We start from the raw sequence: 20,268 nt of genomic DNA, 5'->3' as shown, positions 1-20,268 counted from the left end.
GGTTCTTCCATGTGGGACACTGAGAACTTCAGCAATGTTGGAATAAACCTTAGGCTTACCTGTTATTGCTAGTCATTTGTGACTATCTTTGCTCTCAAAGTAAACAGTTATGTGGCATGAAAATGAAGAAATAGGTAAGAATGTAAAGGTAGGAACTCTAGTATTGGGGTAGATGTGATGAGTTCTAGTGTGATGTGACTTATATCTCCCTTGTGCTAATTCTGTTTACCCCTTGCTTACAGGAGTTCTACAGAGCCTAGAATAGGCAGTCAGTAGATAAACCGCATAGACTTCCTGTGTCTGAAAGTTTAGACCTGGCACTGTCACTTGCCAGCTTTTTGATCTTTGGCAGATTCACTTCTCGTGTATGAAACAGGGAATAGTAGAGTTTCTATTTGTATTGTTAGGATTAAATGAGAAAAGACATAGACTGTGTACTTTACATGTCTGTTGGCATGTCATAAGTGCTTAATTAATGTTTTCTGTACTGGCTTGGAAGATGTGTTTTGCTAAATAAAACTTAAGAGAGATATTAAAATTCATTTTTGTCATTTTAAGGAAATTCGGAATGAGTCCCATGACTATCCTCATAGAGTGGCCAAGTTTCCAGAAAACAGAAATCGAAACAGATACAGAGATGTGAGCCCATGTAAGTACTTGTGGGTTCATGTGTACGCATGTGTTGGTTTGTTTAGGAGGCAGGAGACAAGGAGAAGGAAAGAGGGTGGGGGGTCAGGGTGGGTAAGTGGTGTAGTGATTATCTTCGGGTTACATAATACATATTCTTAAACTTTCAAGGGACAGTATAGTACAGTGAAAAATAATTACCTACAATTATTTCAGCTTTCCAACACAGCTGCCATTATTTTGGTGTATTTCCCACTAATCATATTTTTCTTTTTACAACCTGATTTTCCTGACTTTAAAGTAAATGTAATCATTGTTATATGTGTGAATATGATATGTTCATATATACTGTTTACTAGTATACTTTGGTTCATGACCCCTTTCCCCAGTAAGTAGTGCGTACTCATTGTAGAAACTTGTGAAACATAGAAAGGATTATGGTTTGTGTCTAGGTGTCCCTTCAGAGCCTCATGAGGTCATAGGCTTTTGCAGAGGTGGCTTGATCTAGAGTGTGAAGCTGGAATTGATTCATGATGCAGTGTTAGGCTCCAGGGCACTAGGGTTAAGAGTGTGAGGGCTGGGGCCGGGGATTTGGCTCAGTGGTTCCACCGCCTGCCTTGTAAGAGCAAGGGCCGGAGTTCGATCCCCTGTACCAAAAAAAAAAAGTCAGTGCTGCCTGCCCTAAGTCCGAATAAGAAAATAAAGGGGCAGAGAGGCTTTTTGTCAAGTCTTTTGTTCCTTTTGTTGTTTTCTGCCACCATGAATTGTTGCCCTCTGGCACTCTGCCCTGGAGCCAGCTGATTATGGTGAAAGCTCTACAAACTGTAAGCCAAATAAACCTTTCCCCTTTTAACTTTGGGCATCTGGTGTTTTGCCTCAGCAACGAGCGAAAACTAACTTGAGACAGAAAGTAAAGAAAAAATTTATTTAAAAATAATGCCTTTTGAGTTTATAATCTTGTTTTTTTCTGAATAAACATATTCTCTTCCATTTAAAATAAGGATCTTTGTTAAAATTATCGCATGTTTATAATACAGAATAGTGATGTTTGTTTTGGAGAATTGGTACATACATATAACATAGCTTCATTATTTTCAATCTTTACCTGTCCTCCTTCCCTTTATTCCCCTTCCTGAGTGTCTTCCTTCTTTTTGATATTTATTTATTTTGGTTTTCATAAAAAGAGAAAATATGAAATATTTAACTTCTGTGAGTCTGGCTTATTTCACTTAGCATTATGGTCTCAGTTTTCCATCCATTTTCCTCCAGAAGATTTGTGGGTTTTTTTGTTGTTTTTTTTAATAATAATGTTTTTCTTTGTAAATAATATTCTCTTGTGTGTATATATACACCATATTTTTTCTGTCCTTTTATCTGTTGGTGGCTGTTTCCAAAGCTTAACTGTTGTGAATTGAGTTGCTATAAAGATGGGTATGCACATTATCACCACGGTGTGATGGTTTTAATTCTTTCAGGGATATATCCAGGAGAGTGATAGCTTGGTCGAGTGGAATTTCTGTTTTTGGTGTTTTGAGGACTCCACACCAGTTTTCATTGTGGTAGTACTACTTTATGTTTCATCAACAATGTAAGAACGTGTGTATCACCCCTCCCATCCTTGCCACCATTGATTTTTAGTTTTTAGTTTTTGTTGTTTTTTGTTTTTGAGACAGGGTCTTACTGTTTAACCCAGGCTGGCATTGGACTCACAAAGTGCTGGAGTTACAGGCATGTGCCACCATGCCCAGCTCACCATTGGTTTTTATATTCTTGATAGCTACTCTGACTAGGCTAAGATAGAATCTCAGTTGTTTTGATCTGCATTTCTCTAATGGCTAAAGATGTTGAACAATTTTTTGTGTATTTATTAGCCATGTGTACTTCTTTTGAGAAGTGTCTATGTAGTGGATCTGCCCATTTCTTGATTAGTTCATTTATTTACTTATTTTTATTTATTTGTTTGGTACCAAGGATCGAACTCAGGTCCTTGCCTTTGAAAGGCAGGCAGTGGAACCACTGAGCTAAATCCCTGGCCCAATTTGGTCATTTATTTGAGGTGGTTAGTTTTTTTGAGGGTTTTTTTTTTTTTGGTACTGGGGATTGAACTCAGGTAGGCCACCAAACCGCTGAGCTAAATCCCCGGTCCATTGAGGTTTTTTTTGAGACAGGGTCTCACTATGTAGTTGAGACTGACCTGGAACTAACTATGTAGCCCAGGCTGGTCTTGAACTCACGGCAATCCTCCTGCCTCAGCCTCCCAAGTGCTGGGATGACAGGTGTGCGCCACCACGCCCGGCTTTGAGTTCTTTATGTATTCTAAATATTAGTTCTCTACCAGAAGACTAGCTAGCAAAAATGTTCTGCCATTCTGTAGGTTGGCTGTTCATTCTGTTGATTGTTTTCTTTGTTGTACAAAAGCTTTTTAATTTGGTCATAATCTTATTTGTTGATTCTTGATATTATTTCCTGTGTTTTTGATACTTTATTCTGAAAGTCTTTGCCTGTGCCTATGGCTTTAAGTGTTTCCCCTCTGTTATCTTCCAGCATTTTCAAAATTTCTGTTTTTATATCTAGGTCTTTGATCCACTTTTATTTGATTTTAGTACAGGGTGACAGATAATCTACTTTCCGTCTTCTGCAAGTGGATTTCCCACTTGGAGGCTCAGTGCTTGCGTTTCTCCAGCCTTGGAGGGACTGCAGTGTGTGCAGGACTGCTTGCCCTTGCTGGGTCCATGCATGCCCTCGAGGCTCATGCTGCCGTCTGGCTGGTCTACCCCACACACCTTGTCAGGAGAAAAATGATAAAAATCAGGAAAGAACTCTTCCACCACCTAGAAAGTTGTGTCCCTTTCCTGGAGTCCCAGGTAGAGGGCCCTTTTCCTGCTGTCCTCGCACACCTTTTGTCCCTGCTCTTCCTTGCTCCCCCTTCCCTCCTTGCCGTCACCACTCTGCTCGTCTCCATCCTGCTCTCCAGTGGCTCTCACCTTGCCTTTGTGAATGTGCTGCCACCCGCCCTCCCCACATCCCTTCCACGTGGGGTGTGCATGTGGCGCACACCCTGCTGCTGCTCTTCTGCTTGGGCACTGGGGCCCCTTGAGCTCCCCTGGAACTCTGATGAACTGTTGGCTTTCTAGCTTTTCTAGCTGCACTGAGGGACTTTCCATCTTTGGCCCCTCGTTCCCTGTGTGACCTGTGACATTTTCTCCAGGCCATTCTTCCCTAACACCATAGTTTTTCATCTTGGGCTGCTTACCTGTTTGTTTGTTTATTTGTTTTTGAACTAGTGGCTCTTGAATTTGACTTTGTAGTCCAGAATTTTTCCCCCATTAAATTTATTGGTACATTTAAAGCAAACAATACAGTTACATTCATCATTGGGCTCTTATACCTTTACATGATATGTCTTGGTTCTTATTTTCTTCCCATATCCCTGCCCTCCCTTCATCCCCTGCACCCTTCCCTATTTACAAAGACTTTGTTTCCATTTTTTTACATTTTTTCTTTTCCTTTATTTCCTTTTCTTCCCCTTCTCACTTCCCCCTTTAGCCATTTTCTTCCTATTTCACACTATTAATTATACCATTTGAATCTTGTTTGCACTTTTAGTTTTTCACACCAGAGAAACTATTCAGTATTTACTCAAGTGTGTCCTATTTATTTCACTTAAGAGTGTAGCCTCAACGTACATCTATTTAGCTACACATGTCTCTAGTTTCTCATTCTTTGTGGCTGAGTAGTACTACATTTTATAGAAAAACCATATCTTTATCCAGTCTCCAGTTGACAGGCGTTTGGGTTGTTGCCAAGTTTTAGCTATTACAAACTGTGCCACTATAAACATGGGTGCGCATATATCACTGTGGTATTATTCTTTAGTTCTTTTGGAAAGATGTCCAGCGGAGGGATAGCTGGGTGAAATGGGACCTCTAATCCTAGTTCTCTGCAGTATCTCCATATTGATTTCCATAGTGGTTGCACCAGTCTGCACTCCCACCAACAGTGGAGAAGGGTTCCCTTCTCCCCACAGCCCCACCAGCATTTGTCATTGGTTGATTTTTTAATAGCAGCCATTCTTTCTGGGATAAGGTGGAATCTCAGTGTTGTTTTCATCTGCATTTTTCAAATGACTAGTGATGTTGAACATTTTTTCATATGTGTGTTTGCTGCTTTTACTTGTTTGTCTGAGAAATGTCTGTTCATTTCAGATGCCCATTTTGAATTGGGTCTTTGTATTTGGAGGGTCTGATTTTTTTGTTTTTTATATATTCTAGACAGTAGTCCTTTGTCTGAGGAGCAGCTGGTAAAATTTTTTTCTCACATTGTAGGTTGTCTCTTAGCTCTCTTGGTGGTTTCTCTTGCACTGGAAAAACTTTTTCATACAATGAGATCCCAGATGTTGATTCTTTGTTCAAGTTCTCATGCTGCTGAGGATTTGTTCATAAACTCTCCTCCTATGCCAGTGTCTTCTAGAGTTCTACCTAATTTACTTTCCAGTAAGCTTAGTGTATCTGTTTTGATATTTAGATCTTTAATCCACTTGGATTTTAGTTTAGTGCATGGTGAAGATAGGGATCTAGTTTTAATCTTGGCAGGTTGAAAGCCAGTTTTTCCAACATCATTTATTAAAGAGGCTCTCTTTCCTCCAGTGAGGGTGGTTGTCAAAGATGAGGTAGCTGAGTACGGTGTTGTCTGATGTTGTTTTGCATCTTTCTAGTCTATCCCATTGATCCTCGGGTCTGCTTACCTGTTTTTAGGGCTTTTCTTAAGTTCCCCTTTACTTCTTCAGGGCTCTTCCTGCCTCTGTTGTTCATGATAGTGTCTTCTGGAGGTTCCGTTGCCATCTTCCCCTCAGTTGGGGTGTCCTTAGCTACTGACAGGTTTGTGTGTGCCTTGTGTTCTTCTTCCTTCCTGCATCCTGCGTCAACCATGGATTCTGGACACTGAGTCCGTGCCATGGCAGCACCGCCTGTTGGGGCCCTTAACCCTGCCCTCTTCTCCCTTATTCCCGGGCTTATAAATGGTATTGCCCTTCGCACATGTGCCGAGAACAGAAGCAGATTCCTCTTGTTCAGTTCCCATCTCTCTTTAGTGCCTAAGTAATTAGAACTTCAATTTCTATAATGTATTTTAGGTCTTTTTCTCTGTGTGCACTGGCTTGGTTCAGCCCTTCTTGCTTGCTCTGTGGGTTATCACAGTGGCCTCCCACAACTGCTTATCTCCATTCTGTTCCCTCTTCAGTTCTATTCTGCAGTACCCAGGGTAACCTCTGTGTAACGCAAGTCTGTTTGCTGCTCTGCTCCCCAGTGAGTATTGTATAACTTCTAGGAAAAAGTTGTTTTCTTTTGTTTTTTTGAGACAAGGTCTTATGTAGTTCAGGCTGGCTTTGAACTCACTGTGTAGCCCAGGCTCACCTTGAACTTACAGCAGTTCTCCTGCTTCAGCCTCTCAAGTGCTGGGATTGCCAGGGTACACCACCACCCTGGCTAACATTAATGTTCTTAAGCATTGTCATTCTAGGCCTTTTGGGGATTGATCCTTTATGCGGCCCAGTTGCCATTTTCCTACAAATTATCTGTTTCAGTAAAATTGAATTACTTGGCATTCTTCCAGTGTGGCTGGTTTTTTAATACCTCAGTGACTTTGAATATATCATTTCCTTTTCAGAAATTCTTCCCTCCTCTCTCTGACTCCTTCCATTGAAGTCCTCTTCCTGCAATATCAACTCAGTGACTCTGCCGTGGTGGTCACACCAACCAGCAGAGGAAATCATGGAGAGCTGGTGTTTCCACTGGTAGTGGGGACTTGATATTGTTGGCTTAGAAAACATTTGTGGGAAACCAGCTGTGTGCCTGGTGCTGTGCTGGGTGTGGCGAACACAGTGATGGTGATATGCACCTCCTTTTAATAGCTCATAGTGTAGTTGGGCTAGAGAGTGTGTCAGAAAGCTGTGACAAGGCAGCGTGTGGACCTGAGGAGACCCCTCCATTCTGTCAGGAGTCAGGGCTGCCTTTAAGAGAATGGGTGGGAGCTGGCTCAGTAGATAAAGAATAGAAAAAGAATTTGGGGGGTGGGATTCGGGATTCCAGGTCTTTTCTAGATTTGGGTTCACTAGGCTTGGAAGTCTGAATTTTTAACCATCTGTAGATCTGATTTTCATAGGCGCCATTGCTGAGACTGACCTATAGAAACTGTATTTGGAGTCTAAATATGAAAAAAAATTAAGGAAAGGGGAATTTTGAAATAGGATTTGAAACCTGCATTCTTTCTTTAACCATCTTGATTCTCAGATGCCACAGATGTCTCAGTTAAGTAGTGAGACAGAGAAGATGGGCAAGAGTTGGCTGAGGAGAGAGAACTAGTTCCTAATCATTACTCTGGGACTGTCTTCATACGTCAGAGCCCGCTGCCAGATTTGGAAGGCTTTTCTCTTTTTTGTTACTGGGGATCGATCTCAGGACCGTGGGCTTGCAAGGCAGGTGAAGTGCCATTGAGCTAAATCCCCTGCCCTGGAAGTCTTTTCTTACTGTTTGCTTACAGGTAGAAATCCTGTTTTCTATTTGGTATAAAACAAAGTGCAGTGCTTGTGAACTGTCACCTGTCCTCTGGCGATGAATGTGTGTGCACACACATAGGTGTGTATAATGGAGTATATCTGGTGAAAACACACAGATTTATCCTCTTAGCAATTTTAGGTATACATTACAGTATTGCTAAGACGTGCATATTGTTATGCAGCAGATTTCTAGACATCAGTCTTGCATAACTGAAACTATATCTATTGAACAGCTGCTCGGCATTTCCTGCTTCATGCCCTGGCAACCACCATTATACTTTCTGTTTATGTGAACTTAATTATTTTAGATAACCAAATAGAAGTGGGATCATACAGGATTTGCCTCCCCCCACTTCCCCCCATACCAGGGACTGCACTCAGTACCTTGAGCTTGTGTGTCAGGCACGGTGCCAGTGAGCTAAATCCCTGGCTCTTGTCTTTTTGTGATTGGGTTATTTCAGTTGGCATAATGCCCCCTTGGTTCATCCAAGTGGAACAAAAAAAAAAAGATTGACACACACCTATGATTTTAGGTTGGCAGATCATATAATCCATAGTTCATTTCTGCTATAAAACGACAGTCTCAGGAAACACTTGTCCAGTGAGTTTCTGGAAGAATTGCAGGTTTCTTGCCAACATTCCCCTTCTGTTCCACATGATCTCAGCAAAAGGGCTGCCTTCGTAGCTACTTTAAATGTAGATGTGTGTGTGAGGACAGATGTGTGTGCAACTGATAAAGCAGCTCAAGAGGCATTAAGTGAAAATGAGTAGAATTATTGGAAGAACTTGGCAAATACATGTTTATGAACTTCTTGAGAGCTGTTGGGAGGTTCTAGCAGGGTAACACAGGTACTCGGACAGCCTCAACTGAGGAAATGGTCCTCCTCTGTGGGATTGTCCTCCTGGTCGACTGAGCACCAGCTTTGGGAGGGACATGCGTGGAGCCGGGAGAGAGGAAGGAACACCCATCCATCCAGCCAGGTCAGCTGCATCAGCTTGGGCGATCAGTGGGGGGGTCAGGTCGAAGCCAGATTGCCCTCACATCCTCATGAAGCTCTTCTTCTGTCTGTCTATTTATTTGTTTGTTTATTGGTACTGGGGATTGAACTCGGGATGTTGAGCTTGTGAGGCAGGCTGCGGAACCACTGAGCTAAATCCCTGGCCCCATGAACTTCTTAATAAGACAAAATATTAGTTAAGAAATTGGAAATTTGGACAGCATGATTAAGCTTAATATAGTAAGATAACATATAAAACAATGTAGTCAACAACTAGAGAATGCACGTTCTTCTAGGATTTACCTAAACTCATTTCCATAATGGTAAATCAGAGTAAGTACAGAATTAATTTAAATTTCTGTCTTCATGTGGGATGCACATTAATAAATGTTGAAGTGGATGTTAAACTAGGTAGATGAAATTTTGGTACGCAATAAGATATTTATGTACTCTTAAAATAACCCTCTACAAACACTGAACTATACAGCAGTGGGTGGGTGGGGGTGGCAGCCATACAGAAGAATTGAATGAGGATTCAGGAGGACCACTGTTCTTAGAAAGGGCAGAACTCGGTCTGGGAGCATCTAGGCCCTGGATCCTGAGTCAAACGTCTGCCCCGCCCAGGCCCCCTGCAGTGAGGTGTGACTCCACAGGTCTTGGAGTCAGAGTCTTGGCTGAACATGCTCTCCCTGAACCTCCTCTCCAGAGCCTTCCCTCACCTCTGCAAACATGGCCAGGGTAGACAGTCACTTGAAGTTGGGGGTCCGAGTGGTGAATCACTCTTGTTGATTCTCTTGGTCCCCAAAGCACTCAGATGAGCAAGCAGGCCTGAAGCACGAGTGGCTTGGCTATTGTCACAGGGTTGTGGTGTCTGAGCAACTTGGACACCAGTAGTCTTCCGAGCAGTAGGGTGGCCTTTTCTTTGCTGAGTGGTGCAAGCAGTTCCTCCCATCCCCATGGTTGCTGCTGGTTCAGACCTTATCACCTCTGATAAAGAGAGGAGGAGAGGAAGAAAGATTGAGCTGCCTGCTTATCACTGCACAGCATCGTCTTCCTCTTTGTTCCTGGTGCTGGGAGTCATTTTCTTAGCAATCAGAATTGCTCAGACCAGTCCTTTAAAGAAACTTGCAGGGTGCTGTCATGGTTTGTGCCGTGGTGCAGCCTACGGGCCCTCTGAGCCTGTATCCCACGTGTTTGGGGCCCTCTCATCTGCCTCGCCACCATCCCTTTAGGGAGTGCTGTTCCCTCTTGTCGCTGTCCCCCTGTTCCTTCCCAACCAGCATTGCAAAGTTGGCTCATTCCTCTGCTGGCCAGGCTTCTTTGACAGTTCTTAGTGGAGTAGAGTGCAGTACTCACGCTACTGCTGAATACAAGGCTTTTTTTCTTTTAAAACTCTAATTTATACAGCTGTCTACATCCTGATCATGCTTATATGTAACTGTACATTAGAGTTGAAAGTGCTAAATGTAAGGAGCAGATCAGGCCCTCATGGAGGGGCCCATCTGAGGATTTTGGGGAGAGGGTGAGTCGAGGCTGGATCTTCAGAGACCTAGTTTGTGTGATGGATGAGGTAGAAGTCATTCCTGGGTGCCCCGGCACCATTGTGTGTGGGGGTGGCGAGACCACCTGAATGCTCAGAGCAGGCAGTGCCATGCAGGGAACAGGCAGTCTCACGCCTCTCCAGCCCTGGGCCCAGACCCTCTTCCGGTGGGTGCTGAGACTGGTGACCACTGCCCTGCATGTCGGTAAATGTTGCTATGATGTCCACTGCATGTGGGGTGAGGACCAAGTGGTGGCTCAGTGATATGTGTGGCCAGTGCCTGGCACCACAGAGACACAATGCAGAGACCACTGCCCATAGAGCATACTCTTGAGATGTTTGTATTCTGTGTGCCAGCGGCTGCGTTTTCTCTGCATTAATATGGTGACTTGGATTTTAGCTCTAGCTTTGCATCTGGCTCATCACTTGATGTGTGAAAGAAAATCTGTAGTATTTGTTCCTCAACTGTGTACTTTTGGAGTTGAATAGGATTGACATGTCTGTAAAATGCATTGGGTTCTTGGCCAACGCCAAGAAATGTCCCTAGGTATGTACATCACTGTCTGGGAACCTACTGTTTGTCTCTGGTTTGAATAGGAAAACCTAAGGGGGAAATTCAGCTGCTAATGCTGTCCTAGGAGAATCAGTCTTCTCCTTGCCCGATTTAAAAGTTCAGTGTCCCCGATCTCTGTTGTGATGTGTGAATCCTCCCTCTTTCCTGTTTGACCTGAAAAATTTTCCAAAAAGAGTTGCCTTTATAATAACAATAAATCAGATGAAGCCTATGGTTAATTTTTTTTAAAGTTCATTATGACAGTGTTGAAAGAGGAAGCTGCTCTGTGTCAGCTTAGGCCACAGCTAGAGCAAGTCATTTCTTAAGAGATGAAACCATTTCTCAGAAAACATACCGCTTGTGTGAGTGGGAGGTGAAAGGACTCTTCATCAGAAGTTGGCTTAATCTTTATTCAGCTTGCAAACCGCAGCTGTGCTGGGTGTGGAATTCCTTCATTCAGCTGGTGACAAGGACTAGGGCAGATAATGCCCTATAGAAAAGAGTACATTCCGGGCAGGACTGGGTGTTACTGGATGTTGAGAAATCAGATTTCCTGTGGGAATGTGGTGTGGTGCTGTTGTGCTATTTGATGTAACATAGTTGGTACGGTCTTCATTTTTCTGCTTTATTGGATCCTTTAAAAGATAGGGAAAGGGACCGGGGATTTGACTTAGTGGTTCCGCCACCTGCCTCGCAAGCACAAGGACCCGAGTTCGATCCCCGGTACCAAAAAAAAAAAAAAGATAGGGAAAAGTGAGATAACCATATACTTACAGGGTGATACAGTACTGTAGGCCTTGGGATGTAGTTCTGTAGATCATCTCATTCCAGAGGCTCCTGGGCAGAATAACTAGGGAGGAGGAGAAAGCACCTGTCAGCTTTTCCTAACTCAGATGGAAAGTGTGGTTCCCTATGAACAGTTGACAGGCAGGAGGGAGGGACTGGACTCCAAGTGGCCAGCCTCCGACTTCTCATAGCCCTTCACACCGAAAGCAGATGCTGCCAGACCCTTGGTTGGGGAAGAGGCAGTATCCTTCTGTGTGTTTGCTGAACAATATAAATTTATAAAGTTGCAGTTTCTTCTAAAAAGGCTTTGATAGTTTCACTTCCTGAAATGTGTGTATTTACAATCTTTTTAGATATTTTAAGGTGGTGTGTTTTAGTTAGCACCAGCAATGACTTTTCTCTCTCTCCTTTGAGAGTCTCTTCTGGATCAAAAAATTGCATATATTTTAACTTTTTTATTAGTTTTTGTAATAAAACCAAAATTAGTAGCGATGTCATTGTTATTTGAGAGGGTTTTTGTTTTTGTTTTTTCAAACAGGGTCCTGTTCAGACTGGCTTTGAACTCACTGTGTAGCACACAAGCTGGCCTCCAACTCTCAGTCCTCCTGCCTCAGCCTTCCAAGTGCTAGGATTACAACAGTGAGCCACAATACCTGGAAAATTTGCTTTTATAATCAGTCCTGAGGGAAAAAATACGAGTTCAGGCCTAGCCAGTTCTAAATGGTTATAGATTTTTCCCAAGGATTACCTTTCTTTTTTAAAAGTTTTTTTCTTTCCTGAGAGAACTTACTGTCCCTTTGCCTGTGCTGAACTGGTATGAATGTTAGGAAAAAAGCCTCTTCTGGGTCAGGCCTCTGAAGACCCATGTGGCTTTGGAGAGCTCCCTGTACCCACCGGGTCCCGGAGATGGAGCTGTGCCCCCCACCCCACGAGATTGTGTAGTTGCTATATCGATGAGGGTTAACGTTCCACGTGGTGTTGGTGTTAGACTGAAGGAAGGGGCTGGGGATTTTAGCTCAGTGGTTCTGCCACCTGCTTTGCAAGCGCAAGATCCCGAGTTTGATCCCCGTACCAAAAAAAAAAAAGACTGAAGGAAAAGAATGGATTCCAGTTCCCAGGCCCAAGAACAGGTATCAGGTGCCTGCAAGACCGTGAGGTCTCTCTCCAGGGTCTTCCCTTCCCTGGGCAGAAGAGGTGGGATCCCCATTCCCAGCCAGGAGAGGAAACCTTCCTGGCTGCGCTTGGCCTGAGGGCTGTTTGCAGTTGTGCAAGGGAGATGAGCAGCCTTTGGTTTGTGTTCTTTCTGTGATTACACCACCAACAGGAGGAAATATGTGTCTTTGGTGTGGTGTGCTAGTGGAACTTGGGTTTTAGGGCTTGAGTCACTGGTTTTTTTGTTTTGTTTTGTTTGGTACTGGATATCGAATATGGATCCTTGCCGCCTGCAAGGCAGGCAGCAGAACCACTGAGCTAAATCCCTGGCCCTTTGAGTCACTTTTTAAAGTACAGTATTCTGTCGGTGTGCTTCCTGGAGATATATTGCCTCTATTTTGTTGATTAGGTAACCGATCCTTTTACCATCTTGTATAATGTAACAGTTAAGGGGTGATTAAACTGTTTTTTAAAAAGTGCTTGCTGACATCATCTTTCCGAGAACACTAGTATGTGTGATTTACTATAACAAGATCTTCGTTTTTCCTGTTGGCAAATGACATGTAATATTTATAGAGGTCTTGGTTTCAGTCCAGCCGAAACATCTCAGATAAATTGATGTGTGAAACTAAAGCTATTTAACTTTTTCTTTCATGTGGCCATAGTCTAAACAGTATTTTTGGCTTAAAGATGGGGAGAGAATAGATGTTTTATGTAGATTTATAATCAAATATGATTGCCAGAGCTAAGTGGCAGCACGGAGTTTCTCAGTTTGCGACTCTGCTCTGTACTTGGGACATCAGGGTTTAGGGTTCTGAGTTAATGTTCATCCTGGTGTTGTGTGCCTGTTCTCCTGTCATGCTTCTCTTGCTCATCTACAGAACATGAGGTCAGGTTTTTGTATATCAGATATTTCAATTAGCATAAATTCTAAATCTGTGAGATTTTTACTTTAAAAGTATATCTAAGTTGTTAATAGTCTTAACTAATGAAACGTTTCAGTGATCTTTTAAAGAGCTCATTTGGAACACTCCAACTCTAAATGTTTTTTAGCACAGTGCCGGCCCAGAGATTTAGCTCAGTGGTTTTGTCACCCTCCCTCACAAATGCAAGGGCCGGAGTTCGATACCTGGTATCAAAAAACAGAACAAAACATAGTTAAGTGCCAAAACTTATAAATATAGTTGAATGCTCATCTAAGAAATGAGGAAAATGAAATCTAAACTATAATTGTCTCTGTGTGAGGCCAGCTGTCTTTTTGTAGGTAGCTGCAGTCTGTTCTTAGGCACAGAGAAACTAAATGACCCCTTTTAGTTTTCTAGGAAGGTAAATCTTTTACTGTTCTACTATTTTTCACTCTTTCCTCAGTTTATCAAGTTAGGATTGTTGTTACTTTACTAATAGAAACACTTCCTTTTATCACCACGATGACAAACAAAAAATTTCCTCAACTTGTAATACTAATTTATTTTATTTTATTTTTGAGACAAGGTCTCACTATGTAGTTTAGGCTGGCCTTGAGCTCACTATATAGTCCAGGCTGGCCTTGAATTCACAGCAGTCTTCCTGCCTCAGCCTCCTGAGTGGTAGGATTACTGGTATGCACCATCACACTTGGCATGCTAATTTATTTTTTGTTTTTCGTTTTGTTTCTTAGAACATTTGTTTCTTAACACATTAATATTGACAAAAAAAGAAATGACAAAGCTTATCATTCTCTCTTTTCAGATGACCACAGCCGTGTTAAGTTGCAAAATACTGAAAATGATTACATTAATGCCAGCTTAGTTCACATGGAAGAGGCACAAAGGAATTATGTCCTAACACAGGCAAGTATGTGGCATTGAGCAGATGCCTGAAAATGCAGTTTTTATGGTGGGTGTGCTTTAAGTGCCCAAAGTGTATCTTGTCTTGTAAATAAAATGCTGTTTTCACTTTTTCTGGTTATGAAATGAATTGCACCCAGTAAAAAATTTTGAAGCTCTTGAGTATTTTAGGTAAAATTATTATTATTATTATTATTTTTTGTATTGAGGATGAAATTCAGGACCTTGTGCTGGCTAGGCAGGTGCTTTATCACTGAGCTACATCCCTGGCCCAGTAAAATTAATTTTTAATGTTAACTCCTTAAATGAGAGTTGTTATGGAGTGGCCAGGCACTTCTTCAGACAGATCTTTCTGGTCTCATTCTGATGTGGGGCTTCTGTTACTGCTTTGTGACGGCTGCCAGCACAGCACCCTTCTCCATCCTGTGAGAGTCACTGGAGGCCCCAAGAGCTCTTCTCTGCCTTCCTCGTGCACAGATGGCGACTGGCCACTGTGAGGCCTCGTGTGCCCCCGAACACTGACCAGAGCTGCTGCCAGGGCCCGTTAGTGGTCTGCCTGCTTTCTGTGGAGCACCTGGCCATGTCCACACTCAGGTACCACTTTTCCCATCCCAAGATAGGAGGAGTGATTTTTGTTCATCTGCACCAGCTGCTCTTTATTGACATATAGCAGACTTAATTTATAGCACTGCCAATTCTCCCAGTTGAAGATTTTTAAATATTCAGAAGATAAGCCATCATATTTGAGATTTTTTAAAAACCTAATTTGGATCAGAATGACCTGTTATTTGAAAGATTAAAAAGTTTGATATAGTAAAAATATGTTCCAGTTAATGTGACTTAGCTGTAAGACCACTTCTAAAGCACAGGAAACTATAAAATTATTATACTTGAGATACAACAACACCTGTAAATAAAAACTTTTTTAAAAAAGAGAATCTGGGGGGCTGGGGATTTGGCTCAGTGGTTCCGCTGCCTGCCTCGCAAGCAAAATGTCCTGAGTTCAACCCCCCAGTACCAAAAAAAAAAAGACGATCTGGGTGGTAGATGGCAAAAGACAAAAGCTTGCAGTTCAAAGAGCAAAAGAAAGGTGGACATATACACATGAAGCAACACTCATTTGTCCAGCAGCAGTAAGAGAATGTGAAGCTGACCGTGGAATCAGGGCCCAAAGGTTCCGGGAGTGGTGAGTTCAGTGGTCACACACCCTGACCCGGAGTCTGCTAGCAGTGCTGGGGGTAAGACAGGTGCCCTGTCCCACCTTAGACTTCCTACGGGGTCCTGAAACGGCTTTAGCAGCTGCACACCTGCCGTTAGTGAAGATGATTTCTGGAGACCAGAGGTATATGTAAAGACCAATTTGCTGCATGCGGCCTTTGTGTAAGAGTTGAAGTGTTTTTATGTGCATTCATGATATTTTTTAATGAAACAATATTTAGAGCCAAAAATGTGCTCTCCTTTGGAACTACTGTAACCTGAAAATGTAGAAAAGAAGGGCTGTCCAGGAGGACCCTTCCCACAGCCTTTCACTCTGGCCATTTTTGTCCAGCATTATTCATTGATCCTTCTTTCTCTTCTCAGTCTTTAAGTACAAATCTTGACCCAGGTTGTGATTTAACTCATTTTCTCCCCTCCACCTTGTAGGTTGGAATGTTGGCTTTCAACTCTGCAGCTCTGCTCAGATCCAGGGGCAGCATTCGTAGAGAATCTATTGAGAGCCAGTCTGGTAGTCACTGTTCTAGTAAAACAGAGTTTAGTAAAAACCCCGCCATGAGGAGCTTGACATTCTAGTGGGAAGTAAATTAATAGTTAAAATCCTTTTTTTTTTTTTTGTACCAGGGATTGAACTCAGGACCTTTCACTTGCCAGGCAGGCGCAGTGCCACTGAGCTACATCTTTGGCTCTAGTTAAAATATATCGTCAACACTGTTCTCCAGCTTACCTGCTTTGTGTAATTTAAACTTCAGGAAAGCGGGAAGAAGCCAAACTTTGTGGCCATGGCACTTAGGCGGTGTGATCGCTTTGGACTGCTGCGTTCTGTCTGGACAGGTGGCTGCGCTCAGCGTTTGTATCTGTGTTATCTGTGTCTGTCTGTCTCTACTATCGTAGAGTGAAATTTTGAGAAATACCTGTTCTCCCTTAGCGATATGGTCAGCACTCCTGTGTTGTATTTCTTGTGGCCTTTGTTAGTCACAATACTTTTGTGATAATGACCCTTTTATAAAGCCTCTGACATCCCATTATGGTAGAGATATGTAGTTCTCGTCCCTTTTGGACGGTGTTTTATGTATCCCTCCAGAGCCCACCTCACTTAGAGTGAGAACTCAGAACCTGGTCATTTTCCTTCTCCTGGCTTAACTGCCTCTATTTTCTAGAGTTCTGCTGTCTACTGGCTGTGTACCTCACATTCTGCACATTCTGAATCTTAAGTTGTTTGTTCATTCATTCTGAGCAAGCCAAATCCAGTCCTGTCTTTGGGTTAAAACTGTCCTCGTCACCTAGGAGTCCTTTCCAGTTCTGAGAGATCTGCTTTCACTGTGCTATCAGCAGATAGGATCCCCTTGCCAGTAGACCCATCTGCTGCCTGCTGCATAGGCATGGTCCTGCTGTGTCCCTCACTTTGCCTCTGATCTGTATGTCTTTCCAGATGGGCAGTGTCCTGTGCATGGAAGGCCAGCCCCAGGCCAGCCCTCTCCATCTCCCTGCCTTCCTTCCTCTTCCTGCTCTGCTGTCTGCTTCCTACTCTTCCCCGCTCCCCAGGGCCTGTGTGGTGTTTGATCTTAGTTATGCCCCTGGTGCACTCTGTTGTGCCTTTGGCACCTTGCACATTGTTAGGACCAGAATCAGAATAGTTAGAGAAAACTGGAGGTGGTGAACGACTGGTCTTGGTTGCTTACTGTTTTTAAACTCTTCCTGGAGTTTTATGGATCAAGTTTTTTTTAGTCAACCCCTTGGTATATTATGTCCATTTTGTAGATTAAAACTTTTTGGTAGCATGCTAGTAAGCGGAAGAGCTGAGAGGTACACCAGTGTCCCTCTGATTAAAAAACTAGTGTTCTTTGTACTGCAGCAGCTGTTTGCCTCCTGTTGTTTGGCCTTGGAGTCACTAATGGACCTGGGGTGTGTGTATAACCCAGGGAACAACTTTACTAGTGAGTGGCTTTGATTGTTTAGGTTAAGTAAAAGGTATTCATTTGCTGAGGATTTTCTCAGTGCTCTTTTCTCCTGTAGACTGTGTGTTTGTTGTGGAAATAGAGAAAGCAATAGATACTGAGTGGGAAAATAATGTCCTTCAATGTAAGATTACAGTCTCTCAGTAGTCTCAATAGATTTCCAGTGTTTTTGCAAGTTAACCTTAGATTTGACTCACTTAAGCAATATTTATTGAGCACCTGCAGCTTACCAAGGAGTGTGCCTTTCCTTAAGATGCTTTTGGTCTAGAACCACTCGAAGTGCTTGTTACCTATGAGGCTGCAGGTCCAGGCAGCCCTGGTCTCTCACCACCTGCTGTACACATTGTGAGTTGACTGCATGATCAGAGTTCTGCAGTACAGGAAAACCTCATTCACTGAACTTTTACTCATTCAATATGAGTTAGGCTGGGTGTGGCTCAGTGGTAGAGCATTTCCCTAGCACATATGAGGTCCTCGTTTGCTCCCCAGTCCTGAAAAAAAAGTTGTAATTTGGGCATGGCTTTTTCATCTCATGTCTTTAAACAAAACATGAAGTAGTTGGAGGGACATACGATTGGTTCCCCCCCCCCGTCCCAGTGGCACTTCCTGTAATATGGATTGTTGCCCCCTTTGAATTCTGCCACATACTGTCCCGTTGAGGCTGTTTGTGCTGTGCTTTTATAGATTAATAGTTGCAGAGTAATTCAGGTACTTTCATGCTTTATGCTTTTTCTGGAAATCCTTTTGTAGTTGACTAGCCAGCGATAAAAAAGACTTCCTCTTTGCCTGAACATATCGGCATGACATGGGACCTTTTTCAGATACAGAGGCTGAGGGAGACAGAAATTGTCTTTGCCTGTAACTTTACAGCTAGAACCTGACCAATAAGATGCCTCTGCTAGTGATTTTGACTCTGGTTTGTTTACAGGTCATGCATAAATACCAGAGCCACCTCTGGCAGTGCCAGTGCAAGCAACAGGGTTAGGAGCAGTGTCCCACACTGGCTTCTTGGGGCAGAGCTTGCCTGTACTTTAACTCCTAGACTCTGACCTCTTTCTCTAGCTCCCAACTCTGAAAGCCCCTGATAACCTGAACAATCCCCTTTCTGAGTAAATAAAGTTGATCATTTGGAACCAAAGTCCTAACCAGTACAGACTAGTGCTAGTATTGAGTACCGGTACTAGTATTTGAAGTGGATTTATAGTCTCGGTTTCCCTATCTGACCTCATCCTCTGGCTGCCTTATTAGCAGAGGACCTGAAACATCCAGAGGGCTCTTGTCTCAGGCCTGCTCTTCCCCACCTCCCCTGACTTGCAGCCTCTGCCTTACAGGGTCCACTTCCTAATACCTGCTGCCATTTCTGGCTCATGGTCTGGCAGCAGAAGTCCAGAGCAGTTGTCATGCTAAACCGAGTTGTGGAGAAAGAATCGGTGAGTAATACTGAATATCTGCAATGTAGCGTACTACACACACTCTTCAGCTGCGAAGGGTTTCCTGTGTGTTTTGGGCTAGTGTTTAGTCCTTAGTTTGGGCCTTTAATTGCTCGAGGCTAGGAGTTAGGATGTTTCTGACCAGAACAAATGTATCTTTTTTCCTTTCTTACCTTAAATATTTATATCATAATTGCAGACCACTAATCTCAGAGAGAAATATAATGATACACTTACTGATGGGTAGTGATATATAGGTCTTAGGAATCCTTAGCCTTCATTAAAATCTTTGTATTAGTGCTAAAATTTTGGAAATGACCAGTAAGATTAAAATGATGCCTTTTCTTTATAAATTATAGCTGGCTCTTAGGTTATTAGATAATAAATATTGTCAAGTATAAATTTATGGAAATTAAAAATTATAAGTACAGTGTCTGTGAGTGGTGTAACTTTGATTAAGATGTTTTACTTTTGTAACTTTAGATTTATTTTTGTCAAACAAGCAAATTGTAAAATACCGTCCCTAAGGCCTCTTCCAGCTTTAAAATCTTGTGTTGTTGGATGTGGTAGCACAGGGTGGCCCTACGACTCTAGCACTCTGGGAGCTGAAGCAGGAAGATCGCAAGTTCAAGTAAAACCTGGACAACTTAGTGATTTAACAACACTCTGTCCCAAAATAAAAAAGGACTGGGCATGTAGTGAAAATGCCCTGGTTTCAATCCCCAGTACCATCAAAAGAATTAAAAAAAAAAAAAAGTATTGTTTTGCTTCTTTAGATTTCTGATTCTTTCTCTTTCAATTTTCAGTGATGATGCAAACTTTCTGTTTCTAATCTAAAGTAGCATTGACATTCAAGAAGTTACAGGGTCAGCACCATCTTTTATAGTGATTTTCATAGTCTCTTAATTCATTTAGAAATCATGTATCATTTTGAACAGTATTATAAACTAGATGATTTGTAAATTTCATCTCTCATAAATTACTTTTAGTAGGATAATTGTATACCAGATTTTAGAAATCATCTTTGTGGTGGGTGAATCTAGATGCTTCTTAAGATTCAAGTTTAATTATTTGGGGAAGGATTCCAGCCATTTCTATAAAAAGCCTGGTTTTTCTGCCTTCTATCTGCTGCTCTCCTTTTTCACACCAAGAATCCTGGTTTTCAAACATCTGAGATAACAGCGTATTTTATAATGACTCATTTCCTTCATCCTATACCACATAGAAAACAGAACAGCAATATCTGTTCTGCTACCAAAATAATTCCTGAAAATAATTTGTTTTTCAGTTTTCCTGTTCTCTTCCTGATTTTTTTCTGTTTCTTAGTTGTCCTTAACGTACATTGTCAGAGCATGTGACGCACTGCAGTCTCTCCCTCCATCCCCTTTCCAGTATTCTGTGCAGTCCCCTCCTTGTCTGCTGAGAGATGATTGTAGGGCTTCTCCCAGTACGACAGTCTGTGATACGCAAGCCCCTTTTAGAAAGTGTGATGTGTTTGCTTATAAGTCATGCACATTTTTCCTTATTTTTCTCTAGATTACCTGTAATATCTAGTATAATAATTTTAAATGCCATGTAAATAGCTACCATATTGTATTCTCTCTCTCCTTTTTTTTTTTTTTTTTTTTTT

The 20,268-nt window shown here is 42.3% G+C and overlaps 1 protein-coding gene across 2 annotated transcripts in view; it reads left to right on the top strand.

Moving 5' to 3' along the window:
* The first annotated feature begins 539 nt into the window (after positions 1–539).
* Ptpn2 (protein tyrosine phosphatase non-receptor type 2) overlaps positions 540–20,268 on the top strand; it is a 46,335-nt gene continuing 26,606 nt past the window's right edge. For both annotated transcript variants that reach the window (XM_010638998.2, XM_010638997.3), the window contains exons 1-3: positions 540–649; positions 13,938–14,038; positions 18,540–18,638. In XM_010638998.2, coding sequence (XP_010637300.1) covers positions 14,003–14,038; positions 18,540–18,638 — 135 coding nt within the window. In that variant the 5' untranslated portion in view covers positions 540–649; positions 13,938–14,002. The remainder of the gene's footprint in view (positions 650–13,937; positions 14,039–18,539; positions 18,639–20,268) is intronic.

The sequence above is a fragment of the Fukomys damarensis genome, unplaced genomic scaffold (genome assembly GCF_012274545.1).
Source record: "Fukomys damarensis isolate Sample0158 unplaced genomic scaffold, DMR_v1.0_HiC HiC_scaffold_30, whole genome shotgun sequence".
Lineage (NCBI taxonomy): Eukaryota > Metazoa > Chordata > Mammalia > Rodentia > Bathyergidae > Fukomys > Fukomys damarensis.
This window is presented reverse-complemented; position numbering and strand designations above follow the sequence as displayed.